At 42.4% G+C, this 26,633-nt stretch overlaps 2 protein-coding genes across 2 annotated transcripts; both read left to right on the forward strand.

The window, feature by feature from the left end:
* The first annotated feature begins 6,675 nt into the window (after positions 1-6,675).
* Positions 6,676-7,696, forward strand: LOC141695290 (uncharacterized). The gene is made up of 2 exons (XM_074499548.1): positions 6,676-7,049; positions 7,603-7,696. The coding sequence occupies exons 1-2, from the start codon at positions 6,676-6,678 to the stop codon at positions 7,694-7,696; spliced, it is 468 nt and encodes a 155-aa protein (XP_074355649.1).
* An 11,507-nt stretch (positions 7,697-19,203) lies between these two features.
* Positions 19,204-19,530, forward strand: LOC141695291 (uncharacterized). Its single transcript, XM_074499549.1, has one exon. The coding sequence runs from the start codon at positions 19,204-19,206 to the stop codon at positions 19,528-19,530; it is 327 nt and encodes a 108-aa protein (XP_074355650.1).
* Positions 19,531-26,633: the final 7,103 nt, after the last annotated feature.

A 26,633-nucleotide genomic window follows, 5' to 3' on the forward strand; every position in this document is an offset into this window, starting at 1 on the left:
TGCGCAGGGAGATGCACTATCCGTGAAGTCCCGCGATTGCGGATGAGCCTTGGGCCTTTGCGGTTGGGCCTCATAGTTGGACATTCCTAAAGCTAGCGGAAGACGGATGTTGGATGGGCTTCTACTGGGCTTAGGAGTAAGAAGTCTCAACTCATTAGACTTCTTGTTCTACGAGAACTACGTCAGGCTTGATCCCTATATAAAGGGTACGTAGGCAAATTGAAGGGGTAAGAAGTTGAGAGCTGATAAGAGAGCCACCACTTACTCTGATCAATCTCAGCCTAAAACAACCACAATCAACCACATACCGCTTAAGTTTCCGGCAGAGAACCATCGTCACAGATCTTAATTCCAGCGTGAAACCTCAATCTTTGTTGTTACCAAATTCCTCCGTCAACAAATTGGCGCTAGAAGGAGGGGTGCTAATTAAGATCGCAATCTTAGGAGGAAAAGATGTCTTACAACCGTGATGGAAGTTCTTGTGATGGGAGTGACAGCAGGTCTGAAGAAGAAGGCGGGGGGCGCTATGCTCGCCACGAACCTTACGTTCCCAGAAACATGGCGGATCCACCGAGGGCTCCGGATGTGGGGGGAACACCTCCAATTCTCATCAGCAACGCTGATATATTGGAGCAACTGTATCGCATGGGGGATACTCTTAACAGTTTTAACTCAAGACTGAATACGGTGGAGCGCCGAAAGACGAGGAGAGGTCGCCGTTTCCCCCGTCGTGGTCATGCCTTGGGGAAAGCCCCTGTAGTTGAGGGAGATACACAGGGGAGCGGGGATAACCCGCGAATCACTCCACGGCGTTTGCAGTATTCGGATGATGTAGAACCTATTGTGGAGCTTGCAGATGAGGACACTGAAGGCAGAAAAATGCCTAGCCTAGGCAACCAGGTAGTGCCACACCCGCATAGGTCTGGGCGTACGATGGACGAGCATCGTCGTGCGGAGAACGCTCAAAACCAAGACAAGGAAGGAAGGGATCTTTCAGCCTTGAAAAGGAGGCTTGGCATAAGGTTGGAGGATGACGATTTGAGAATGTTGCTGCTAGAATGGCAAAGGGAAGGAAACGCCGGAGAGGCGAGGCCCCGTGACACAACGCGTGTGCCCCCTGCATTCCAAAGGGATGACGGGGCGCGGCACCGCGAGCACGAGCGTGCCTCCCCGCGAGGAAGGCCCGGGAATTACTACCGGGGATATCTGAGGAATAGACGGGGAAGAATGGGATATCAATACGGAAGAGCCCCTTACAATGGTAGGAGAGGTGGAACACATTCCGCCGGAGAAGTCCCCGTCGTTATCCCCGTAGCTTCCCACAGCGTCACTGGTAATAGGTCTGGGGCGCGTCCTCATGACCAGGACGGCGGGCGGACTCAAGTAAGAATGCAGAATAATGATGAAATTCCGCGGCACGGTCAGGATGAACCTCGTGTACGGGAAAACATTCAGAACCAAAATGGTAATATGCCACCGCCGCAGCCTCAAGGTGAGGGGCGGCGAGATCCTCCGCCACACCCGGGGGGTAATCAAGGGGAATTTCAGCAAGTCGCAGAGCAACCCCAGCAGCCTAATGTTCAAACCATTCCTGGGGTGGGGACGTTTAATGTGAACGACCTCAAGCGGTTACTCAACCATCTTGAGGGAGGAAGAGTAACGGCGACAGCGCAAGCTCCTTCTCCTTTTGCTGCTGTTGTGAGGGAGGCGCAATTGCCCGCGAGATACCGGAACACAACCAACGACTTGCGTTTCCATGGGAACTCTGATCCTGTGGAGTTCTTGGGGCGTTTTAACATTGAAATGGATGTATATCAAGTACCCGATTTGGCTCGATGCCGTCTCTTGGCAGCCACGTTCAGAGAAGGTGCTCAGCAGTGGTTCCAAAAGCTTGGTCCAGGTGTAATCACATCCTGGGAACAGATGAAAACTTTGTTTTTGACACAATTCCAAGCCGCGGTGAAGTACACACCACCTGTTACCACGCTGGCTAATGTGAAACAAAAGGAAGGAGAAAGTTTGACTTCATATTTCAAGAGGTTTAATGCAGAATCTACTTTGGTGAGGGGTGCAACTGACGAAACGTTGAAAATATTGCTTATAGCTGGGTTGCGTGTGGGGACGGATTTCTGGAAACACCTACAAGGGAAAGACCCAGTGTCATTGGCTGATGTGCTCGCACAGGCGGAGTCGTTCAAAGCAATCGAGCAGTCGCTTGCAGAAACAAAAAAGAATGATAATACCTATAACTCCAAGGGGCGATCCAAGAGAAGGGACAGATCTATAAGCCCGGGTTATCGGCGAAACGCCAGAAGCCCTAACAGGGTAAATGCTGTGAGCTCGCGAAGAGAATAGAGCCCACCATCGAACTACGAGAGAAGAGTCAGCAATTATACACCACTGGCGGCGTCCATTGATCATATCTTCGAGGTAAATAAGGACAGAGGAATCTTCAAGAAGCCCGACCGTCTAACTTCATGGCAAAGCAGAGATAAAAAGAAGTACTGTGACTACCATGAGTCTACTGGCCATGACACTCACGAGTGTCGTCACTTGCGGGATGAGATTGAGGAATTGATCAAGGCTGGACACCTAGGAGAATGGATCGACAAGGTGAAGCGACGCAGGGGACTTGATGACAAGGGTAAAGATGAAAGACAACCCCCGCGGGCGGAGGATGTTGAGAAAACAGCGGAGGTCAAGTTTCAGAGGGCCGGCAGCATCAGGGCAATTTTTGGAGGACACCCTTTTGTTGGTGACAGTAATCGAGCACTTGAGAGAAACGCGAGAGAAGCGCGACATCCACCGCTCACTAACATCCACAGCTTGGAAGATAGACCCCCGAAGGTCTTTAAGGGGGAGTCCGCTGATATTACATTCAGGGAAAAAGAATCTAGGTGGGTGCATCATCCTCACAATGATGCGCTGGTGATTACCATGCTTATTGGGGCAATGAACGTACATCGAGTGTTCCTGGATAATGGGAGTTCTACAAACATCTTGTACTATAGCACCTACAAAAAGCTTGGTTTCCCAGATAGTGACATGTATTTTGAAGATGCGCACGTCTATGGCTTTACGGGGGAAGCAGTGAGAGTTATGGGCTCAGTCAGGCTTCCCGTCACGCTTGGGGAAGGGGCTTTGTCGGTTACTCAAATGATAGATTTTAAGGTGCTAGATCAGGATTCCGCGCACAACGTACTGGTCGGCAGACCTTGGTTGCGTGCGTTCAGGGTGATAACCTCGATACACCACTTGATGATAAAGTTCCCGATGCCAAACGGAGTTGGCAGCCTGAGAGGGTCACAGTATGAGTCACGTGACTGCTATCACAAGGCTGTCAAGGAATTTCGCAGAAGAAGGTATGAAGGGAAAGGTCTCCCATTTGAAGATATAGAAGATATTCATACAAAACCCAGTGGAGAGGTCCATGCCCACTATTTTGTTGAGAACCCCGGAAAGGAAGAAACCAATACCCCTGGGAACTCTTTTGTGACGCAGGGACGTGTTTCGAAAATCCGTAGTGTAGAAGAAGTGGTGGTGAGTCATACAGGGGTAATCACGCAGAAAGAGGTTAACTGGGAAAAGTTGGAAGGGAGAAGTGAGATTTTGCAAGGTCTCGGCGATAACTGCAAGGTTGATGCTCCTCAAAAGAAGGATGCGCCCTTGAATGAAGTTGAGGTTGATGCTCCTCCAAACGTGGACGCGCCCTCAGATGAAAAAGTGGAAATTGAAGACCCCCGAGACTTTGATTTCGATTTGGATCCCAGGATCCCTATGCCTATCGAAAAAACGGGGTCGGCCGAAGATACGGTATCTATTCCAGTTGATAAAAATGACCCAAGCAAGGTTTTGAAAGTGGGATCTCAGTTGGATGATGAGATGAGAGGAGGTCTTACCCGCTTTCTAATTGCAAACCTTGATGTTTTCGCATGGAGTCATTCAGATATGATAGGGATCGACCCGGGAGTAATGTGTCACCGTTTGAATATCCTCCCGAATTGCAAGGGCATACGTCAGAAACGCCGCCCAGTAAGTGGAGAAAGGGCGATAGCATTAAAAGAAGAAGTAGACCGGTTGTTGGAGGTGGGGTTGATCAAAGAATCGTTCTACCCCGAATGGCTTGCAAATCCAGTACTGGTGAAGAAACCGAATGGGAAGTGGAGGACATGTGTGGATTTCACGGATCTCAATAAGGCCTGTCCAAAGGATAGCTTCCCGCTGCCAAGAATCGATCAGTTGGTTGATGCGACGGCAGGGCATGCGTTGTTGAGTTTTATGGATGCATACTCCGGATACAATCAAATTCCGATGTATGGCCCCGATCAAGAACATACATCCTTTATTACTGACAGGGGGTTATACTGTTACATAGGAATGCCATTTGGCTTGATTAATGCTGGCGCGACCTACCAGCGGTTGGTAAACATGATGTTCAAAGATCAAATCGGGAGAACCATGGAAGTGTATGTGGACGATATGCTGGTGAAATCTGAGGTGACAACTGACCATATCAAGCACCTGATGGAGATGTTTAATATTTTGAGGAGGTTTCGTATGAAACTAAATCCGCAAAAATGTGTGTTCGGCGTGGAGTCGGGAAAGTTTCTAGGGTTCATTGTCAACCACAGGGGAATTGAGGCCAACCCCGCGAAGATCAAGGCATTGTTGGATATGAAGTCACCTACCAATGTGAAACAGGTGCAGAGTTTGACTGGGAGAATCGCCGCGTTAAATCGATTTGTTTCCAAGTCGTCTGATAGATGCAAGGAGTTTTTCAAGGCGATTAAATTGGCTGGGAAAGACTTTGTATGGACGTCAGAATGTGAAGAGGCTTTCAAAAGAATCAAGGAGAAACTGGGACATCCTCCCATGTTGTCAAAGCCATTGGATGGGGAAAATCTAATGTTGTACCTCGCAGTGTCTGAATATTCGATCAGTGCGGTTCTGGTAAGAGAGGAAGACGGGCAGCAATCACCAGTGTACTATGTGAGCAAGCGGTTACACGACGCGGAAACTCGCTACACAAATATGGAGAAACTGGTTTACGCCCTGATTCTTGCGTCAAGAAAATTGCGGCCGTATTTTCAAGCCCATAGAGTTGAAGTTCGTACAGCATACCCGCTGCGACAGGTCCTGCACAGACCCGAGTCATCAGGTAGAATGCTGAAATGGGCTGTGGAGTTGGGACAGTTTGATTTGGAATATGTGCCTCGAACAGCGATAAAAGGGCAAGCCTTAGCCGATTTCTTGCTGGAATTTGATTCTGAAATTGATGATAAAGCTTTGGTATTGCTATATCCACCTCATGCCGAGGAATCTTTGGAGGAGTTTCCGCATCCTTGGTGGATCTTGCATGTGGATGGGGCGGTTAACAATGGAGGAGCAGGTGCGGGCATAGTACTTGTATCTCCGGAAGGCCACCACCTGATGAGCGCAATTCATTTCAAGTTTTATGCAACTAATAATGATGCGGAGTATGAGGCGCTGATTAATGGCCTGAAAATCGCTCTGGAAATGGGGGTGCGAAACTTAATTGCAAGAAGTGACTCAGAGTTGGTAGTGAATCAGGAGAATGGGGGGTTTCAAGCGCGAGGCCCGCGAACAGAATTATACTTGAGATGTGTACAGCGCCTGATTGGAATGTTCAAAGAAGTTAGATTGGAATGCGTTCCGCGGGAGAAAAACAGTAATGCGGATGCTTTGGCAAAAATGGGGTCGCAACAAGAGGCTGTATTATTAGGATCCATCCCTCTTGAAATCCAGGAGGTTCCTAGTATCCCAGAGATAGAAACTATGCAAGTGGATGAAGCTCCCAAAGAAACATGGATGACGCCCATTCTAGCTTACATTCGCAAGGGAACACTCCCCGAAGATAAGTTTATGGCTCGTCGACTCCGTTATCAAGCCGCAAGATATGTGATATACGATGAAGTCCTATACAAGAGAGGGTTCAACCAACCTCTACTCAGGTGTGTTGAAGAAGAAGAAGGAAATTACATCCTAAGAGAGGTGCATGAAGGAATCTGTGGCAATCACTCGGGGGGTAGCTCGTTGGCAATGAAAGTGTTGCGCCAAGGGTATTATTGGCCCACAATGAGAGAAGATGCTACAAATTTCGTCAAGGCATGTGATCGCTGCCAGCGCTTTGCAAACTACTCGTCTATGCCGGCTACACTCTTGACGCCTATGGCAAGCCCATGGCCGTTCACCATGTGGGGAATCGATCTTATCGGAGAATTGCCGAAAGCTAAAGGAGACGTCAAATATGCAGTGGTTGCGGTCGATTACTTTACTAAATGGGCGGAAGCTATGCCACTGGCTACTATCACCGCAAAGAAAATCAGAGATTTTGTTTTCAACTCAATTGTATGCAGGTTTGGAATCCCTTACAAGCTGGTCTCCGACAATGGAAAACAGTTTGATAGCAAGGAGTTGCGACAGCTATGTGAGGAGTTGAAAATCAAGAAGGAGTTTGCGGCGGTCTATCATCCTCAAAGCAATGGACAAACAGAGGCTGTTAACAAAATAATAAAACATACCCTCAAAACCAAGCTGGAGGAACGTAAAGGGAATTGGCCTGAAGAACTCCCGAAGGTGATGTGGTCATACAACACTACACCGCGATCTACTACGGGAGAAACGCCGTTTATGCTGACTTACGGTTACGAAGCTATGGTCCCCGTGGAAGTTGGATCGGGATCACTTCGCAGAGACTGTTACGGGAAAGAGGACGCTGAGGTTAATCAAAGGCTTCATTTAGATCTCTTAGAGGAGACGAGGGAAAATTCTCAGCTAAGGCTAGCAGCATATCAGCAGCGCGTCGCAAGGTATTATAACAAGAAGGTAAAAGGACAGTTGCTGAAGGTGGGGGATTTGGTACTTAGGAAAGTGATGCCCAATACGAAGAACCCCCAACATGGAGTGTTTGGAGCTAATTGGGAAGGACCGTACATAATAAAGTCTATCCTGTGGAAGGGGACTTATCACCTTGAAGACATGGACGGGAAGCTGATTCCGCGAGCTTGGAATGCGGAACATCTCCGAAAGTATTACCAGTAAGGCGTGGCTTTGGCCCCTTGCATATTTCTTTTATTATTTTGGTTTATGCCCAGTTTATAGGCTAGAATTAAATAAATTCCTCCTAGCCTAGGGGGGTAGTGCATGTACTACTTACCTTGGGACTAGTTGAAGGGTCAATTTTTAGAAATAATTTCCCCACAAAGCATAGTAGCCGTGGGACTGGTGCACTTTTGACACCAGAACGTATTATAAATAAAATTTTGAAACTTTCTAAGAGGATTTTTGCTCAGTTTGCTTGGTCCCATGACGCGTCCTAGATGTAGGGCGCGCCCTCAGTTAAAGGTTTTGTGTGAATAACAAGTAATGGATGACAAAGAGAACAATGAAACTCAAGTGAAATGTACTATTTTAAGGATGCGCCCAAGTTATCTTGGTTGATGCTCCTTTATATTAAATGTCCCCAGGATATCCTGTGTTTGGTCTCAGGACGCGTCCTGCTGCTTAGGACGCGCCCGTTAGAGCTTTGTGCCTTGATCAAACTTGTGTATAATATGGTACTGTGCTCATATATTTTTGCAGACAAGAAAATATAAAAATGCGCCCAAATGGGAAGGACGCGCCCAAATTGATGTATGTGGGCGATGAGCATGTGAATGAAATAGACGCGTCCTAAGAGTAGGACGCGCCCATATGCATGGTAAAGTAAAAGACTTGAGTAAAAATATGCATGAATAAAGCAAAAAGGATTTATAAAAAAAAAAGGTGCAGAATGAGTGAATGCTTAGAAATAGTCTTTACAATTTGCAAGGCTTCAAGGGGCCTGCACCCTTAAATAGTTCAAGTAAATAAGGACGCGTCCTAGAGAGGAGGCGCGTCATCTGGTTTGTTTTGGCCTTCTTGAGGGGGAGGTTGAGTTTGGAGAGGAGCAGGGGACGCGTCCTCCTCCTCTAAGCCCAGGAAAATCCTCTTGTTTTTGATGGAGTCTGCGGCCCTTACCCTGAAGTCGTTTACCCATATCTGGGTATCTGCATCAAACTTTGAGAATGTATACTCTGGGTCGTTGGCAATAAACCCAGAGCACCATTCTTCAAACCCAGCCTGGAAACCATGCTGGTAAACTAGCTTTTTCTCCTCTGTCCACCCATGCAGCCTATCATCATTCAGGATGTCGAGCTCCAGCTGCATGGTGGAGTTCAGAGTGATGACGCTGTCCATTTGTTTTTCCATTACAGTGACATTGCCTTCCAAAACAGCCTTATCTGCTTGAAGACGCGTCCTCTCCCCTTCCAGGCGTCTAATCTCAGCATCTTTTTCTTGAGTGAGCAAGGCAATGTGTTTTTCCAGAGATTTGATCTTGTCTTCGGCCTGGCTCTTTGCAGTATCAGTAACTGCAAGACGCGCCCTGAGCCTTGCCGCCATGTTGGCACTTTGTCTGGCATGAAGGTGAAGCTCAGCAGCAGCCTTCACCATGGCTTGTTCTGTTTGTTGCTCCGTTCTGAAAGTCCAGCCTCTGACTTCCTCCTCTGAAAAATCCCCAACAGAGGACGCGCCCAGGTATCTGAGAACAAAGGATTGATCGTCAGGAATGATCTTTTGGCGTTTAGAAGGCGCGTCCTCTTCCTTCTCAGGAATGTCAAACACGGGAGTCTCAGTTATCTTTGGAGGAGGAGAAGGAGTTGCTGCAGGAGGTGGGGTTTTCGCCTTTGAGTCGATCTTCGTAGGAGCCTGTTTCCTTGCTCTCAGTTTTTTAGAAGCCCCAATTGCGAATCCTTTTGGAAGTGATGCCATATCTGCGATATAAACATAAAAAAGGATTAATTATGTACAAGAAGACGCGTCCTGAAATTAGGACGCGCCCATATCATAATATAAGGGTCTGCATGCATGACAGAAGAATGAAAAAGATGTTTAAATAGATGACGCGTCCTAAAGAAATGACGCGTCTTAATTAAGACGTTTTCTGTAATAATGACATATCCAGGGAATAAGACGCGTCCGTGTTGTGATATAAATTCTACATGCATGGCAGATTAAAGTAAGAAGGTACATGGAAGGATGGCAATCAGAATGTGTAAATATGTAAGGATCTAACAAGGAAAATGAAAGGTATGAATAATGCGCCCTACACAAATGACGCGTCCTATGAGAAGACGCGCCCTTAGAAGATGTATGTGCATAAAACACCTTTGATGTAGCTATGGACGCGTCCAAAGATAAAGACGCGTCCTCCCTCACTTAAAACTTACTTTGTTCTAAGTCGAATTGCTTACTGATGTCGATTTCGATCACCTCCGCGGCAGTAAGGCCCCTGGTTTTTTCTGACATTGTGAGAACGGGTTTGCCGTTATGAAATTCACGAAACTTGCAGATAGAGCCAACTCGGGGTGATAACGCGCCCACTAATTTGAGGTTGTCTTCTGTAATCATGTCTTTGAGGTTAAAATGCTTCTCTGCATACTGGAGGACCTTGTCTGCCCTCTTTTTCTTTTTCCCTGATAGTTCTTTCTGGACTCTTTTGTCTAGAGATAAAGGATGATGAGAATTTTTTATTTTTATAAAAAAAAAGAGAAAAAAGAGGAGGACGCGCCATGCCGTGAGGACGCGTCCGGTATATGAAACGAACATGATTTTGAGTCACTTACTTGGTTCTAGGTTGAAGCGAACACGGGACCTCTTGACATCATAGATATAAAAGAAGGGTTCTTTCCAATCCCTTTCATGGCTGATCTTGCCTTCATTGAATCCCTTGTTGTTCAGCCACTTGTTGACAACGAAGAAGTGATAGCCAGGAATTGATTTTCTTATGCTAAAAAAGAAGCTGGATTCCTTCATAGAGGGCGCGCCCAGCCTGAGGTTGTAATACATCATATACAAAGCCCAAGCTAGTTTGTATGAATTTGGTGATAACTGGATCGGAGCGACATCATACCATTTCAGGATCTTCTTAATGTATGGGTGCAAGGGCGCGCCCACACCCAAGGAAATCAATTTTGGTGTAAGTACCATTGGGGGATTCCTTTGATTCCCAATGTTAAAAATGTGTGGCCTCATGGTTCGAAGAGGACGCGCCCAGATGCCTTCCATGTCGTAGTATTTCATGTGCCACTGGATTTCAAGGTCAGATGCAGTAGAATCAAGAGCTACACATGCCAGCTTACTCTCTCTTTTTCTTCTAGCATTCTTCTCTGCCTCAGTTAGAGTGCCAAGCCTGGCCCAGTCACAGTCCACTTCAATATCAGAAGGATGCCAATGTTCTAGAGGAGAATCTGATTTCTGAGGGGATACTGGATATGTTTCGGGATCAGGAACCCTCCTTTCAAATTCATTCACGCTGAGAGGTGACGCGTCCTTAGAAAAAGCCGAGCCTTGAGAATTTGACGCGTCCTGGGAATAGGACGCGTCCTGGCCTGAAACAGCTATTTTTTGGGGGTTTTGGCCTGTGGTTAGGACAATTTCGTCGTCTGTCCAATCTTCAATGGCAGTCCTAGTATCGAGAACCGGAGTTCTTTGCCTTCTGACTCCCTTCTTCTTCATTCTTGAAAGTATGGGAACATTATCCATGGAGTCAGAACTGGAATTGGACATTATTGAGGTTTTTGATTTAAGGGAATGGAAGACGCGTCTTTCTGCTTTGAGGAAGGAATTTGTCCTATGAATGTTGGGAAAGTCGGGTTTAAAAGCTATCAGATGTGGGGAATAGATTCCGAGGCGCTTGTTGAGGGTTTTGAACGGATGAAATGGTGAGAAAGAGGACGCGTCCTCCAGCTGCAAAAGGATAAATAAGTATCTGAGGACGCGTCCACATATATAAAAAAAACGGGAAGAGAAGATTTGAAGACGGTAAACATATTTGAAGGCGCGCCTTTAAGTTAGGACGCGCCCTACGTGGTTATAATAGGGAAGCATACTGGAAATATGGAAGACGCGACCTAAAAATCTTCTGCAGGATGGGTATGTTATAATGACGCGTTCTAATAAACCTTTGGCTTTATAGTACCTTTGTTTGGGACAACCCAAACATGTCTTAAATTAGAAGGTATAAGACGCGCCCTAATGGGAGGACGCGTCTTACCTGATTACGATGGTGGAATATTAATCGACTGTTGGCAGTTTGGGGAAAATATGACGAAATTCTAGAAACATGTTGTTGGGAGATCAGGGAAGCTAAACATGTTATATTTACCTATACATACATATATACATACAAGCAGACATGAAGAACAGTTTATATGAGCATGAAGTATACGAATAGTTTCTTGCTCATTAAGATTAATGTATTCAGTCAAATAAAGAAATGAGAGGAAATTTGTGTACCTTTTGAGTTGAGGAATGAGTTGAGCCAAAAAAGGTAGGGGAATGGTTGGACAGATCACCGGAATTTGGACCTCGAAGCTCCTGTTTAACGATGCGGCAATGGCGGTTGTGTGAAAGAGAAAGAGATGATGGTGGTGGTATGATGGAGATTAGAGTATTTATAGAAGGATGATCCTATGGACGACAGCTGTACCCCGCATGCAGAAAGTAAGGGCAGGACGCGTCTTTAGGCTACGACGCGTCCGATTGTTTTGAGCCAACTTTTGGTACTGGGATTTAAGGATAAAACTTCCAATTTTGTTTTTAACTGCAAATGGAAGTTGGGGGGTAGTTGTTATACCCAAAATTTGGCATTGAGATTGATTCGGGTCAAATGCGGCTTACAGACAGTCAAACCCGATATTGCATTGTGGAAGAGAGGACGCGTCCAGTACCTTAGGACGCGCCTACTTTGGAAGAAATAAGTTACGAAGCGAGAAGAGTGCATGGTCAAGGGAGGACGCGCCCAGAATTTATGGACGCGCCAATGTTTATGAAAATGCTTGGCAGATGGAATCTTATGGTGATGGGCGCTCTAGGGCGCGTTTAAGTTAGCAAGGACGCGTCATAGGAGGCGAAATGCTGTGTATGATGGTTTAGAGGAGACGTTGCAAGTTTGATGAGGTTAACGACGCGCCCTAAGATCTAGGACGTGTCCTGTGATTTTGATTGCTATAAAGAACGATTGATGAGGAAACAGGTTTTGATTTGTGGAAGTTAGGACGCGCCCAATTAGTTAGGACGCGTCCTGAGTTTGATCTATGTACATTTGATGTTGAGTTCAAGACAAAGCTTGCATGGAAAGGAGCGATGGAAGATTGTTTTTACTAATGTATTTGTTGCAGGTACTCTATGAAGAATTCCCTCTTTGAGATGGTCAAGGAGGGGGATGTCCGTGAAAAGCTTGAAGGCCTCCAGGGGTATGCCTGATGATTGAAGGCCTCCTCCTGTATTCAACGGGTGTCCTCGTTGGGGATGTGGGGTTTACTTTGGTGTGTGCTTTGGGAGCTCTGTTCTTGTATTCAACGGGTGTCCTCGTTGGAGAACTTTGGAGTCATCCTGCACTTTGCACCCAAGAGCTTGGGATCACCTGTCCTGCTATCTGGTGGGTTATCCTTATTCGGGGGACAGGGACGCGTCTGGCACTTGGGGTGAACCGTGGCTATACCTGCGTTCGTAAATCAAGGGAAATAGCTGTAGCGGAGTGTTATCCTTGCGCAGGGAGATGCACTATCCGTGAAGTCCCGCGATTGCGGATGAGCCTTGGGCCTTTGCGGTTGGGCCTCATAGTTGGACATTCCTAAAGCTAGCGGAAGACGGATGTTGGATGGGCTTCTACTGGGCTTAGGAGTAAGAAGTCTCAACTCATTAGACTTCTTGTTCTACGAGAACTACGTCAGGCTTGATCCCTATATAAAGGGTACGTAGGCAAATTGAAGGGGTAAGAAGTTGAGAGCTGATAAGAGAGCCACCACTTACTCTGATCAATCTCAGCCTAAAACAACCACAATCAACCACATACCGCTTAAGTTTCCGGCAGAGAACCATCGTCACAGATCTTAATTCCAGCGTGAAACCTCAATCTTTGTTGTTACCAAATTCCTCCGTCAACAGGCATTATCTCCTCCGCAAGTACTTATATATAATCGTTGCGCGTTTATAGAATAAATACATCTTAATTTCTAATTTAAATTATTTTTATAGCACGTGCAATTAGAACTGGCCAAACGAACGGGTCGTTAGGGATGACAAAATAATCCGATCTGAAACCCGAAATTTTGAATTTACCGAATCCGATTTTTTGGATTTGGATTTGGATATGGATTTAATTTTTAAACCCGGAAATTTTTGGATTTGGATATTAGATATACCGATCTGAAACCCAATCCGAAATCCGAAACTCGATCTGAACCCGAAATTCGAAAAAAAACCGAATTATTATATATATATATTAAATATACATATAATATTATAATTTATATATTACACATTATAATATTATATAATATATCTATATTATAATATACATTATACATATTATTATATAATTTTTTGAACATATATTTTTATATTTATGTTAAAAATTAACTAATTATAAAGTTTAATGAAATATAATTATTCAATCATTTAAACATGTCTAATTGCATGTACATGATGTTAACATGTTAATTGTATCAATATATGGTGGCAAGTGACTCTTATAGGGTGCAAAGTGACTCTAATATGCTGAAAAGTGACTTACATGGTTGATTAGAGCCAAAATGTGGAATAAAATTAACTGGGTGATAAGCTTTATAAAGTTAACAAAACATCTATTATAAATCTAAAAAAATTGGGTATCAATTAAGTTGATTTTTTAAATATTAGATATACCTATAATAACACAATTAATAATGTGGCGGAGTGGTTGAAGATTACACGTTAAAACTTTTTTTCAACAAGTTGCGTGTTCGATCTCAAGCACTTACAATATCAATAATTATACAAATTTTCAGATTTCGGGTTCAGGTTCGGGTACGAATATCCAATTCAAAAAAATTTCGGGTTTCGGGTATACCCGAATCCGATTCGAAATCCGATGGATCGGGTTAGGGTATTCATTTTCGGGTATTTTTCGGGTTCGGGTCGGGTTCGGGTATAGATAAAATTTTCAGGTTTGGATATGGACTCTGCAATACGCGACCCGATCCGATTGCCATCCCTACGGGCCATGCATGCCGGGCCGAATTTTTAACGAGCCGATTTACTTACAACAAAACTCGCGAATGACCCGTATAAATAAACGGTTCGTGCCATGCCGAGCCGGTCATTGAAACTACTGACCGTGAACGGTCCACGATTCAGGCGAATAAAACGGTTCTTTTGAACCGCGGTTCACAGCCGAATAAAGGAGAATATCGTTTTACTTCTGTTATTTGTTTTGGATGCACAACCGAGTTGTTGTATATTTGTATTACTTAATCTTTTTTCCTTTTACTTTTTACTTTTATTTTTTTGTTTATGTTTTTATACATACACGTTTTTACTATTTATTTTTATTTTTTGTTTTTGTTTGTTTTTGTTTGTTTTTCTGTTTTGTACACATATGTATGCAAATTGTACACATGTTAGTTTTTTTTTAACTTTTTCTTTTTTTCGATCTTAATTTTTTCTGTTAAAATATATTTTCTTGAAAAACTAATATGTATTAAAATATAATATATATTAAAATAATGAAAAGAGGACGGTACCTCTATAAATTTTATTAATTAAAAAAATATTACAACTGATTTGAGAGGACTCCTCTTTAAAAAACGGAATAAACCGTGTTTATATTTAAATAAAATACAAAACATAACAAATTCTAAAAATAAATGGCAAAAATATTTTATCAATTATTCAAATTCTTCTTCATCTTGTGGATCGTTCGCTGACGTGTCCGATTCTGATGAAGTGTCCATCGTCATCCTAGTATCCTTTTCGCCGTCCGAGTCATCTTTTTTTCTCCATTGTTGTCTCTTTGCCGCTTGATCCCAATCCCTTTTGCAAACACATATCTTGACCACATCCGGTGCAAGACTTGATATTCTCGTCTAACACTCGAAAGCAATTGTAGAGGATGGAACTACTAAAATCTCCCTTGCAATTTTAGCTAATACTGGAAATTGGTTCTCATGATTCTTCCACCACGTTAGTATTGAAAAATCCTCATCCAACTCATATTTATATGGAAAAAAACTCTCTAATTATGCTAAATGAAGTTGTAGGTGTACATGCATTTTTGAGAATTTTACATTTTTGTTTTTTAGTTAGGATACCAAGCAATGTGGGATTAAATCTACTAGAATGACTAGTCATAGGTGGTATAACATTTTGAGTTCTAGGAGCATATAGATCTATAAGACGGTGTAATAAGTCTAAACAATTTTGCACATAAAGCACATGATTATATGAAACTCCTAACACCGAGTAATAATGTTCTAACATATTTTCTAAACATTCTTTTCCAATACCGGGATCAATAAGACATGTAACACCATAAATAAAGGGAAATTCGGTAAAATATTCTATCCACTTTTTTCATATCAACAATAATTGCACTAAAATAATTATCAGTTTTATATGCTTTTAAAGTAGTAATAATATTAACACACTCAATAATAACAAGATGTACATTTGGCTCGTAAACGTAAGAAAATATCTTAGTACCACATGCATAACAATCAAGCAAATCATGCACCCTAATTGCCAAGTCCCGTTCATTTTCGGTAATAAGTCTATCCTCCACTTGATTTCTTGGATCGGAATTATATAACTCGGTGATAACAACCTAATATTTAATTGCCTTGCGTAGTAATTTATAAGTCGAACTCCATCTCGTGGGACAATCAATTCCCCGCTTTTTGGGTATTAATATGTTTTCTCTACACAGTTTTTTAGATTGTCTCTCTAATGTGTGTGTGATACGTAAATACTTAATTATTTTTTTAATAGGTGCTAAAAATTCGGTTATTTGTTGAATACCCTTTTGAGCCGATAAGTTGATTATGTGTGCACAATATCTAACATGCAAGAAAATACCTTCTAAAGTAGTCGGAATATCTTGTACAATATAGTAAATAGATTTATCATTTTCCGAAGCATTATGTAAAGAAATAGTAAACACCTTGTGTTGCAAATTAAATTTGTTAATAGTTTCGACTATTCTCGTCTTTTATTATAACCCGTGTGTGACTCGTCCATAACATCAAAAGCAAATATTCGTTTTTGTAAAAAATAATCTGAATCAATCCAATGAACGGTAACACAAATAAATGGCTCACCGTAACTCAAACTCCAACAATCACTAGTTAAAGAAACCATGCCATCATAATCACGAAAAAATTCAATTAATTGCTCTCGTTGACTATAATATTATTTTTGTGTGTGACATTTAAGCGTGTTTCTAGGAATTCTTTTAAATGTCGAGTTTATTGATTCCTTCATCATGTGCTCTAAATTTGGACTCTCACTGTGAGAAAAAGGTAACTTGTCTAGTGTAACATAAGTAGCAAAAGATTCGATCATTCTATCTCTACTATAAAGGAAAGGCATACCTCCACCGGGAGACAATTGTACGAAACCACCAATTTGTATTTGTTACGGTGATTCTCCATGTGCCTCTCCACTTTCGTGGCTTTGTTTTGAAATTCCGTGTTGAGTTTTTAAGTGCCGATCAAGTGTACCCGTACCGTCCCCTTTAGAGTGAAGAAAAGGGGATTGATTTCGGCCAATTTGAATATAGAGTAAACAAAAATATTTAAATTTGTTGGGATCGTCCGGTATTGCTTGTCTCGAAAAATAATTTCAAACATGCGAGGAATGTCTCGAAGTACAGGAGCTCCCTGAAAATTTTGTATATAAAAAGGTTAACAATCGAATTATCTATTCAAATTAATAATCGAATTTCTGTTTAAAAATTATAGTATATAAACAATTTTTAAAAAATTACTTTTGAATAGAAATTTTATGAAATCACAGAATATTTTATAAAAAAAATATTTATGAAAATAAAAAGCAATAATTCGAACTTTAAAATATAAAAAATCGAACTTAAAAACAATTTTTGAACTTAAAATTTGAACAAACAATTTGAACATAAAATTTTACCGGGTTCCATGCGTACAGGTCGAGAGGGTCGCATTAAGTTTGCTTAACTCGAGTCTTGGGAGGATTGAGTGCCCCTTCCTTCCTCCATTTTTTTTAAAATGCTTGTTGCCGGAAAATTGTAAAGCTCGCCGGAAAATTGTAAGGCTCGCCGAAAAATTGTAAAGCTCTCCGGATAATTGTCTGTGACTGTGGTGACTGGTGAGTATGTGACTGTGATTATGTGACTGTGATATGTGACTAACTGAGACTTGAGAGTAACTATTAATAATAAGAGCTATTAAGAGCGGAGAAATTGAGAAAAAAAGAAGAGAGATCGAGAGTGGAAGACTGGAAGTGCAGAGAATGGTCGAAACTATTATGTATTTATAGGGAAAAAAGGAACGTTGGAGATTAGAACGTTTGAAATGAACGTTGTAAGTGAACAGATTTTCCAGATTTTGCAGGTGACCATCGCATGTTAACGTTGCAGGTGGCCGTTGAGCAGCAGGTGCGTGGGGCGCAGAAGCAGGCGGGCGGTTCGAACCGCGAATGTGAATAGACAAGCTGAATAACCGCGAATAGGTAGGCCGGTTCAACCATTATATAAATTATAATTCGGGTGCGATTTTGGCGAGCGGTTCCGGTCCGGTTCCGGGCCGGTTCGGGTTTCACATGTTGCAGTTCGTGTTCGGCTCGTGTGGATACCCGATTAATGCCGAATATTGAAATGACACGTGACGAGGCGAGTCAGGAGAATATTTGGCGAGCCGAGTTACGTTCGAGCCGAGCCAAAACGCTCATTTGGACGGCTCTACGTGCAATACATGTGCATGCTCTATATTGCGCATTTTACAATTATTGACGGTATATTCGTGTTATTTCTCTGTGAATCGATGACGTTAATGCATATGTTTGTATATATAAATATTTTTGTCTTTTTGGGATGTTGCGCATAACATATTTTTCTACATTTAACATTAAGCTGAAATAATAGAGGCATGTAGTGGTATTCTTAGCTCGTGCAAGGTGCGAACATGTTCAAAATGTGAATAAATATTTTCTTAAATAAATAATATATTTGAATGCTAAAAGTGCGATAAACGAGTAGATAATTACCAGAAGTATGTGTTGTTTTACTAATGATCCCCTGAACTCCAAGTATATATAGTAATATTAATGATTCTCGAGATTTTTCAATTATTTTCTTTATATACATAAAAGTTTGGTATTTGTTATATATAAATATGCCTTATCAGACTTCGTGGTCGAATGCACCATTAACGACCAAGAAGTCGGGGACAGGAGATAGTAATCCTAGAAGAAGGAGATAAATTGAAAGATAAAGAAAGGACCTTGAGAGAGCATTGGGTTCTCCATTTTGACGGAGCGTCCAAAATAAAATCTAGTGGTGCAGGCCTAGTCTTGCAAAGCCCCGATGGGTTCATGATTGAGTATGCTTTGAAGTTGGAATTCCCAACTACGAACAATGAAGCAGAATATGAGGCATTGATAGCCGGATTAGGCTTTGCTAGAGCCGGGCCAAAAACCTGAAGGTCTGTGGAGACTCAAGACTTGTAATAGCTCAAGTCAATGGATAGTTTGAGGCCAAAGATGATACTATGGCCAAGTACCTGAGAGTCGTGAAAGGAATACTACCTTAGTTTGATGAATGGTACGCAGAACATGTTCCGAGAGAGGATAACACTATGGATGATGACCTATCCCAATTTGCCTTGTCCAAAATCGAGAACTATCCAAGAAGTATCTACTTCCAGGACCTGAAGACCCCTATTATACATGTCATAAATCTGATAGCACTGGTTGGTGTAGCAAGTTGTTGAATAGACACAATCAAAACCCATCTTGAGACTGGATGGTTCCCCGACGATGCCCAGGAGGCACGTAAGCTGTCGGTAAAAGCATTGAGCTATTCATTAATTGAAGGCCTTCTCTATAAAAGATCCTTTGTCATTCCATACCTAAAGTGCTTAAGATCTCTTGAAGCAGATAAGGCCCTTAAAGAAGCCCATGAAGGGATTTATAGACAACACTTGGGGGGTAGATCCCTCACCCACAAGATAAATCGATTGGGGTTTTACTGGCCAACTATGCTAGCTGATGCAAAGGCTTATGTGAAAAAATGCGACAGATGCCAGAGGCACGCTCCAATTGTACAACAGCCCCAGAAAGGCTCACATTCATCATATTTGCAATGGGGGAATGGATATACTTGGACTGTTCCCTATAGCATCGGGACGGAGAAAGTTCATCGTGGTAGCCATAGACTACTTCAAGAAGTGGATTGAGGCTAAGACACTAGCCAAGATAACCACCAAGCACATTACTCAATTTTTCTGGGAAAATATGATATACCGGTTTGGAATCCCTCGCATCCTTGTCACGGACAATGGGCGACAATTTGACAATGCGGAGTTTAGAGAGTATTGTGATGATAACAGCATAGAACTCCGTTTCACCTCGGTTGTGCACCCACAAGAAAATGGGAAAGCGAAAGTCTCCAACATAATCATCCTTGATGGACTTTAAAAGAGGGTTGAACGCTCGAGGAACACATGGGTAGACGAGTTACTGCCTATATTATGGGCATATCGTACTACCAACAAAGTGACAACTGAAGCTACCCCATTCATGCTGGCTTACGGAGCCAGAGCTGTCGTGCCCCTAAAAATTACCCACGGGTCTCCTAGGGTTGAAGCTTATGAACCAGAGATAAATGAAGAAGGCATGAGGCTCGCTCTTGATCTCATTGACGAGGTTAGAGATAAGGCCAATGCCCGCAATGCAGAGTATCAACGAAGAGCCTCCCTCTATTACAATAGAAGGGTTAAAGAAAGGTTCTTTCAGCAAGGGGACCTGGTTATAAGGAAGATCAAGGCATCGAGAGTCAGCGAGAGAGGAAAACTAGCCCCTAACTGGGAAGGGCCTTATAAGGCCAGGAAGACTTTAGGACGAGGATGCTAGAAGTTAGAGACTTTAGGACAAGGAAGACCTAAGGGCCCCGCATTTGGCACGCTTCAAACCTGAAGGTTTGTTATGTTTAGGGCATTCATAACATGTTCTAGTACTTGGTAGCATTTGTAGTAGCAAGTTCGATGAAACCATTTATGCTCTATGTAAGGGTTGAACCCATTTTTCAGGATATTATCTATTTATGCAAGCTTATTTTATCATCTTGTCTATCGATTATTTATGTATGAGCATTGGATAAGTGCAAGCCATGAGAGGCCAAATACCGAAAATAAAAGACAAGTGAATAAACAAGCTAATATTGCATAAAGGATAAAAGATCCCGAAGAATCACAAGTCAATCCTGAAGGACGATTAGGAAACAAATCTGAAATATTATAAGGCCACACAGGGCCACGAATGAAAAAGTCTTAAATTAAAGCCACAAGAGGCGATCTAGGCCATGCAAGGCCGGGAGGTTACTCCTCGGAGGAGCCTTCTTCTTCGCTCTCGTTTCGTGCCGCTTTGGTGACCTCTTCGCCATCTTCATCGCCGCTGGTCTCACTATCAGAGCTATCTGAAGAGGATGAGGAGGAACCTTCATTTCGAATCATCTTCCCCTGAATAGGCTTGCGAATTTTTCCATACAGGGGACCTTTGGACGACGCTTTTCCACTTGGGCTTCCTCGAGCAGGATATTTCCCTTTAGCCTTGTCACGAACGGGCGCTTCCCCCTGGAGCCAGAATGGCTTGATTTGGAGCCGGAGTGATGAGAAGCCACGATTGGCCCTGAGTCAGGCGCTTGGGTGACCATGGTAGTGTTGGGTGAAGCCCAAGAACTGGGAAAATCTTCTGGCTTAAAAACACCGGGATAGACACCATGGACTTTAGCGAGGACCGAATTCCAACCAAATGAGGACCGAATTCCAACCAAATGACATGTTCACTGAACATATCTCATTGTCATGCTGATCCATCAGTTGGAGAAAGTTATATGTTTGATGGTAGAGATTAACAATTGTGTTCCACTCCACCGCCCATGACTCCCACTCTTGAAATTCCTTCTCCTACTTGTTCTTTGATTTCTCTAAGGAAATGTTCTGTGTCATCATATTGCATCCTTGAAGAGCTAAGGCATTGAAATGAACATTGACCAGAAAAAGAATAGGCGAGTTTCAAAGAGTTAGTAAAGTTGATTGTACCAATCATATTAAGCTCAAGAAGAGCCCGCAAAACAGACCAGGAAAGTTTAAATGCGCTAAAAGGATTTTAGTGTACCTGTTATAAGGCATAAGCCCCCAGCATTTCCGCCTCCAGAAGCTTGTCAGGTATGGTGACCTCGATCAAGTCAGGAGTGGTAATGGAGAATCCTAGACCAGTCTAGAGCAAGTTCGGGACTCCCAATCACAGAGTCTTGGACACTTATTCCCCAACCAGGTTCAATGGGAGTCTTGTTATTCCCGTAGGAACTATTGACCCTTTACTTCCTTCTGGAGGACTCCTCCAATAAGACAGGGACCTTGGGGGGAAGACGGCTTGTTTCCTTGGTAGTGTGATTGAGCATTCTCCGAGTGGGCTTGATCCCTTTTTTGGCGAACTCAACGTCTATGGCATCAACAGCTGATACAAAATAAGGAAAATATTGGTATAAGAACAAACCTATTCGAATTTGAAGAATAAATAAGTAAAATACCCTCAAGTGAAAGACCACTAAGTCCGGCTTCGACTAGCGTTCTCTCGGTTAAAACATGTTAAAGGTGAGTCTGCCCCTTGTCGCTAATAAGAGCATCTCGGGCATAACATTTGGGGATAGTAAGTTTCAAAATGTGATTTGGATGATCAACTACCTTGCCAAAGCTAGGCACGAAAATATCGCCCCAGTCACCGTCTTCTAGTTCAAGGATGAAGAACTTCGTATTTCAGCCATGATAAGAATCTGGAAGTGAAAGTGAGTTGGCAATATTGTCTACGCCAGGTCGGTGACTAATTTGAACCCATCCAACCCTCACCAAGGGGGAGTTCTTGAATTAGAAAATGCTCCTGAAGATGGTGGTGCATAAAGGAACCCCCAATTCGTGGCATCTCAATATGAACACGATGATCAAAGTCCATGCATTTGGATAAAGTTGACAAGGATGAGCTCTTATCTCTGAAAGTAGCTTCATGATTAAAGGACGGACGAGAAATCTTAGTCCAACAATGATAGAGTTCCTGAGCACACATAGATGAGTTGGACGCCAGTGATAAGTCCATTCATTGTCATGTGCCAAACAAACTCTCATCCCGGGAGGGAAGCTGTATGTTTGCTTGATATTCCTGAATTCCTTTTTCTTGAGTTTACTAGAGTTTCTAAAAGCATCAAGGTGAATACTAGACGGGAATTTCTCAACCAATTCTTGGAACATATTTGACAAACTAAAATATGGCGAACAAGGTTTCAAAGACATAGAGCAGTTGAGAAGTATAGCTCGTTACGAATTTGCCTAGGATTGACGAGCAAGCATCTCGGACACGGAGGGAGAAAGACCATTGTCCCCACCATCATTCCCGTCATTTCCATCATACGAAGGGCCGCTGTGTCCTTCAAACATCTTCGAGAAGAGCTTGGTGAAAGCTTGAAAAACTTGAAGAAGATAAAATTAGAGAGAACTTGAGAAGTAGGAAGTAAGGGGTGAATGAAAATGAATGTTTCCTCTTCCTTTTATAGGAAAAGGGTGACCTCCTAAAGCAGGTCACAACTCAGGCTGGTTCGCGTTTGTGGGTTGTTTACAGGTTAAATGCCTATAGACGACTAAAACTACTCAAGAAAAGTTGAAAAAGCGTATAAATAACGAGTAAAAGCTCTGTCATAGCAGAAAGGCGGGGAGAAATAACTGAATTCACGGAGACAGTCCCAAGTACCCTTAGTTAAAGCCAAAATCAAGGGTTAATCTCTTATTAGAATTAACAGCACTAATCTCCCTAATTAAGAAAATGAATTAGGAAAGTTGAAAGTGAACTTCCAAGAAAAATGATTTATAATAATTGAAGGCTTTTCAGCCGTGATGGCATAGACGGCGACCGCTCGTCGAAAAGTGGACTCGGCAGAGTAAGCTTATATTTGAAGGCTTTTTAGCCATGATCGCCTAAACGGAGACCACTCGTGGAAGAGTGAACTCGAAAGAGTAAGATTATATTTGAAGTTTTATCAGCCGTGATCGCCTAGACGGCGATTGCTCGTCGAGGAGTGGACTCGGCAGAGTAAGCTTATATTTGAAGGATTTTTAGCCGTGATCGCCTAGACGGCAACCACTCGTGGAAGAGTGAACTCAGAAGAGTAAGATTATAATTGAAGGCTTTTCAGCCGTGATTACCTAGACGGTGACCGCTCGTTGAAGAGTGGACTCCGCAGAGTAAGCTTATATTTGAAGGCTTTTCAGCCGTGATCGCCTCGACGGTGACCACTCGTGAAAAAGTGAACTCGGAAGAGTAATATTATATTTGAAGACTTTTCAGCTATGATCTCCTAGATGGTGACCACTCGTGGAAGAGTGGACTCGGAAGAGTGAAATTATATTTGTAGGCTTTCAAGCCGAGTAAGGGACAACCACCCAACAAAAACATAGGGAGTTTTTGAAAAACAATTAGCCGAGAAGGCCACGATCACACCCCCCAACCGAGTTGGGGGGCATGAAGCATCCCCTATGGCCGAGTGGAAGTGGACGAGTGGCCTCCAGGGGAGGCCCTCGACCACCGTCGCCTAGACGGCGGCAAAAATAAAAGAGTCGAGTGGAAGTGGCCTAGTGTCCTCCAGGGGAGGCCCTCGACCACTGTCACCTAGACGGCGATAAAAAAAAGAGTTCAAAATTTTCAACCAATTGGGGCATGATGGCCACCCTTTGGCCGAGTGAAGATGGCCGAGTGGCCTCCAGGGGAGGCCCTTGACCACCGTCGCCTAGACGGCGACCAAAAATTTATTAAAAAAAATCCAAAAATTCAAAAAATTTTGGACTTTTACATATTCACTAATTAAGCCCCGATTAGGGCCGATTAGTGGAATTTAGCCTCTGTTAGGGCTGATTAGTGTATATTACACGTAATTAACCCGAATTAGGGGAATTAACGACTTGTGTAATGGAATTAGGCCCGATTAGGGCAGTTTAACCTATTCGCATATATGATTAGCATGAGTTAGGGATGATAGTGTTTTATGCATACTAATTAGTCCGGATTAAGAAAAATTAGCCCCAATTAGGGCAGAATAACCACGATTAAGGCCAATTAGTGCATCCTAGCTTAAAATTAGGCTCTTTTAAGCCTAGTTAATAGCTTATACATGGAAATTATCCCCAATTAGGGTCGATTATCCCCGATTAGGGCCTGTTAGCAGCTTTCACCCTGAAATTAACCTTGACGAAGGTTAAAGGGTAATAAACGCTCAATTTTTAGTCACGATTAAGACTGTTTAGTGTTAAACAATATCCAATTAGCATGTGTAAAGGTCTTAAGTATGTATACCTACACTGCATAAGTCGTTGTAAACCTGTAGATCGTTCCACACTTTACGATAAAACGGAGATACCCATGAAGGGCCGATACCCGAGAAGGGCCGAAAGTACCCCGAGTCACGAATATACCATTATAACTTCCATAAAAACTCGTGAAGTTTTCCCGAAAGTTGGGGGCAAATGATATGGATGAAAAGTAATCCGTAAAGACATAATTAATGCTGAAGTAATTTTGTCCTAAAGATAACTGGTAAAGCCTGGGACGCCACGGCCCAAAGTAGGTCGTCATGGTCACGACCCAATATGAGTTTTAATAATCCAAGCAGATTATGACGGCCACGACCGAAAGTGGGTCGTGTAGCCCATGGCCCAAAATTGGCTACGCGATAAGCCCGCCGAGCAGGCCTGAGAATGAGGTCCACAAGGACACCTACATCAAATCCAACATGGAAATGAACTCTCCTAGGAAGGATCCAGGATCCAAGTCTAAGAGAATCCTACTTACCATATAAGTAAGAGACTTGTCCACCAAGTCTCCCTACCCTAGTCTAACGCTAGACTCAACATCTATGTAAAGAGGCTCTACCCCTCAACCTAGAATTACATTTTTGGTTTGATTCTGTACCACACAGAGATAAATAGGCGTCTTGCAAGGACTGATAGTCCCGAACGTGAGAGCAGCCATTAAAGCTTGAAGCTCACAAACCCTAGCATTAATTACTAACGCACTTTAGTTTTTATTCCATAACAGTGGGTAACCATGAAGACAGAAACATGTATTCTTTCTATTCCTTTGCATATGAAAAAACTCAAATTTTATAGAAGAATCATGTTTTCTAGTTTATAGTACTATGAGTAGAACCATATTTCTTTTGAGAACCTAAATAAATGTTCTTCACATTCATAACCAAGCTGTTACCAGTCATATAAGTCATACAGGAAGCCTAATGAGTGTCACTCCAATTTTTCTCTTAAAGCGAGATAGAATAACATTGACTCAATGGAGGAACTGGTTTCATGAGTAAAATATGACCTCGCACAGATGTGAATTGTTCACTTAACCCCATAAGAAATTATGTCAGTTACACTATACTCTCATATTGATCAGATTTTCCAGTAACACCATATGTGTAAAATGCACAAGTGCATCTAGGTCTAGCAGAAAGACTCTCTAATTCATCATTAAGAGTCTTAAATTTGTGTAGTATAAAGCTATTGTAAGAGATCCTTGATTAATTTGAGCAATCTCTTTGCGCAAGTTGAAAATTTTAGGTAACTTGCTTTGAGAATAGCGAATTTCAGGATCTTTACAAATAAGATGAGCATAATTCATAAACACAATACCATTACGAATATCCATTGTTATAGAGTTCAAGATTCATGATATTACCATATTATTGCAGCGCATCCAATATATAGAGAGATTAGTGTTGAGAGCTAGCTTTGCATAAGATCTATCAACGAAACCAAGTTTCAACTTTGATAATAACTCAATCACCATTGATCGGGTCCGCCTTTAGTAGTTATATTCATTCAGAAGCACATTTATGAGAAGCATCCCTGAAGTAGTATCCTAGGGATGAAAATAGTAGGGATAATTGCAATCAATTATAGTCAAAATCTAACTTCTAGCAGCTGCAACATATGTCCGTTCTGGTGTTGTCATTTTATCAAACGGTTTATAGATAGTATGATAACAACTTCAAAATAAAGAAAAACACTCAAAAATGATTACAACTTAGCTGAAAAACAGGAATTGTAGTTTAAATCAACAAGAATTGAAGAAGATTTTCTTGTAATTTTGTTCTGATACCATGTCAAATCTATGTATCTGAACTAACAAACATTAAAGAATAGATAGAAGATAGATGAGCACTCAAGAAAAACAACTATGTTATATTTATTAAGGAAAAGTTGATCTATACAATGACCCTCATAACTCTAAAACTTCATATTTTCTCTTTATCTTATTGACTAGATATTCTGCAGATGTTACATTTCTTCAACCAACTTGTAGCAACTTTTGGCGCCCTTTTCTTCCTTGGTCAAACTATTTTTGACTATATTTTAGTGTGGGTTGAATCGTTGAATCATGTTGGGCCTTTTGAGTTTGTTGGGCTGCATCTCTAATAGCATTACCCCAGTAGAAGGTCACTCGGTGATCCATGCTTCAGCTTTATAATAGGCCTTCCGTTT

Source organism: Apium graveolens, chromosome 11 (genome assembly GCF_009905375.1).
Source record: "Apium graveolens cultivar Ventura chromosome 11, ASM990537v1, whole genome shotgun sequence".
Taxonomy (NCBI): Eukaryota; Viridiplantae; Streptophyta; class Magnoliopsida; order Apiales; family Apiaceae; genus Apium; species Apium graveolens.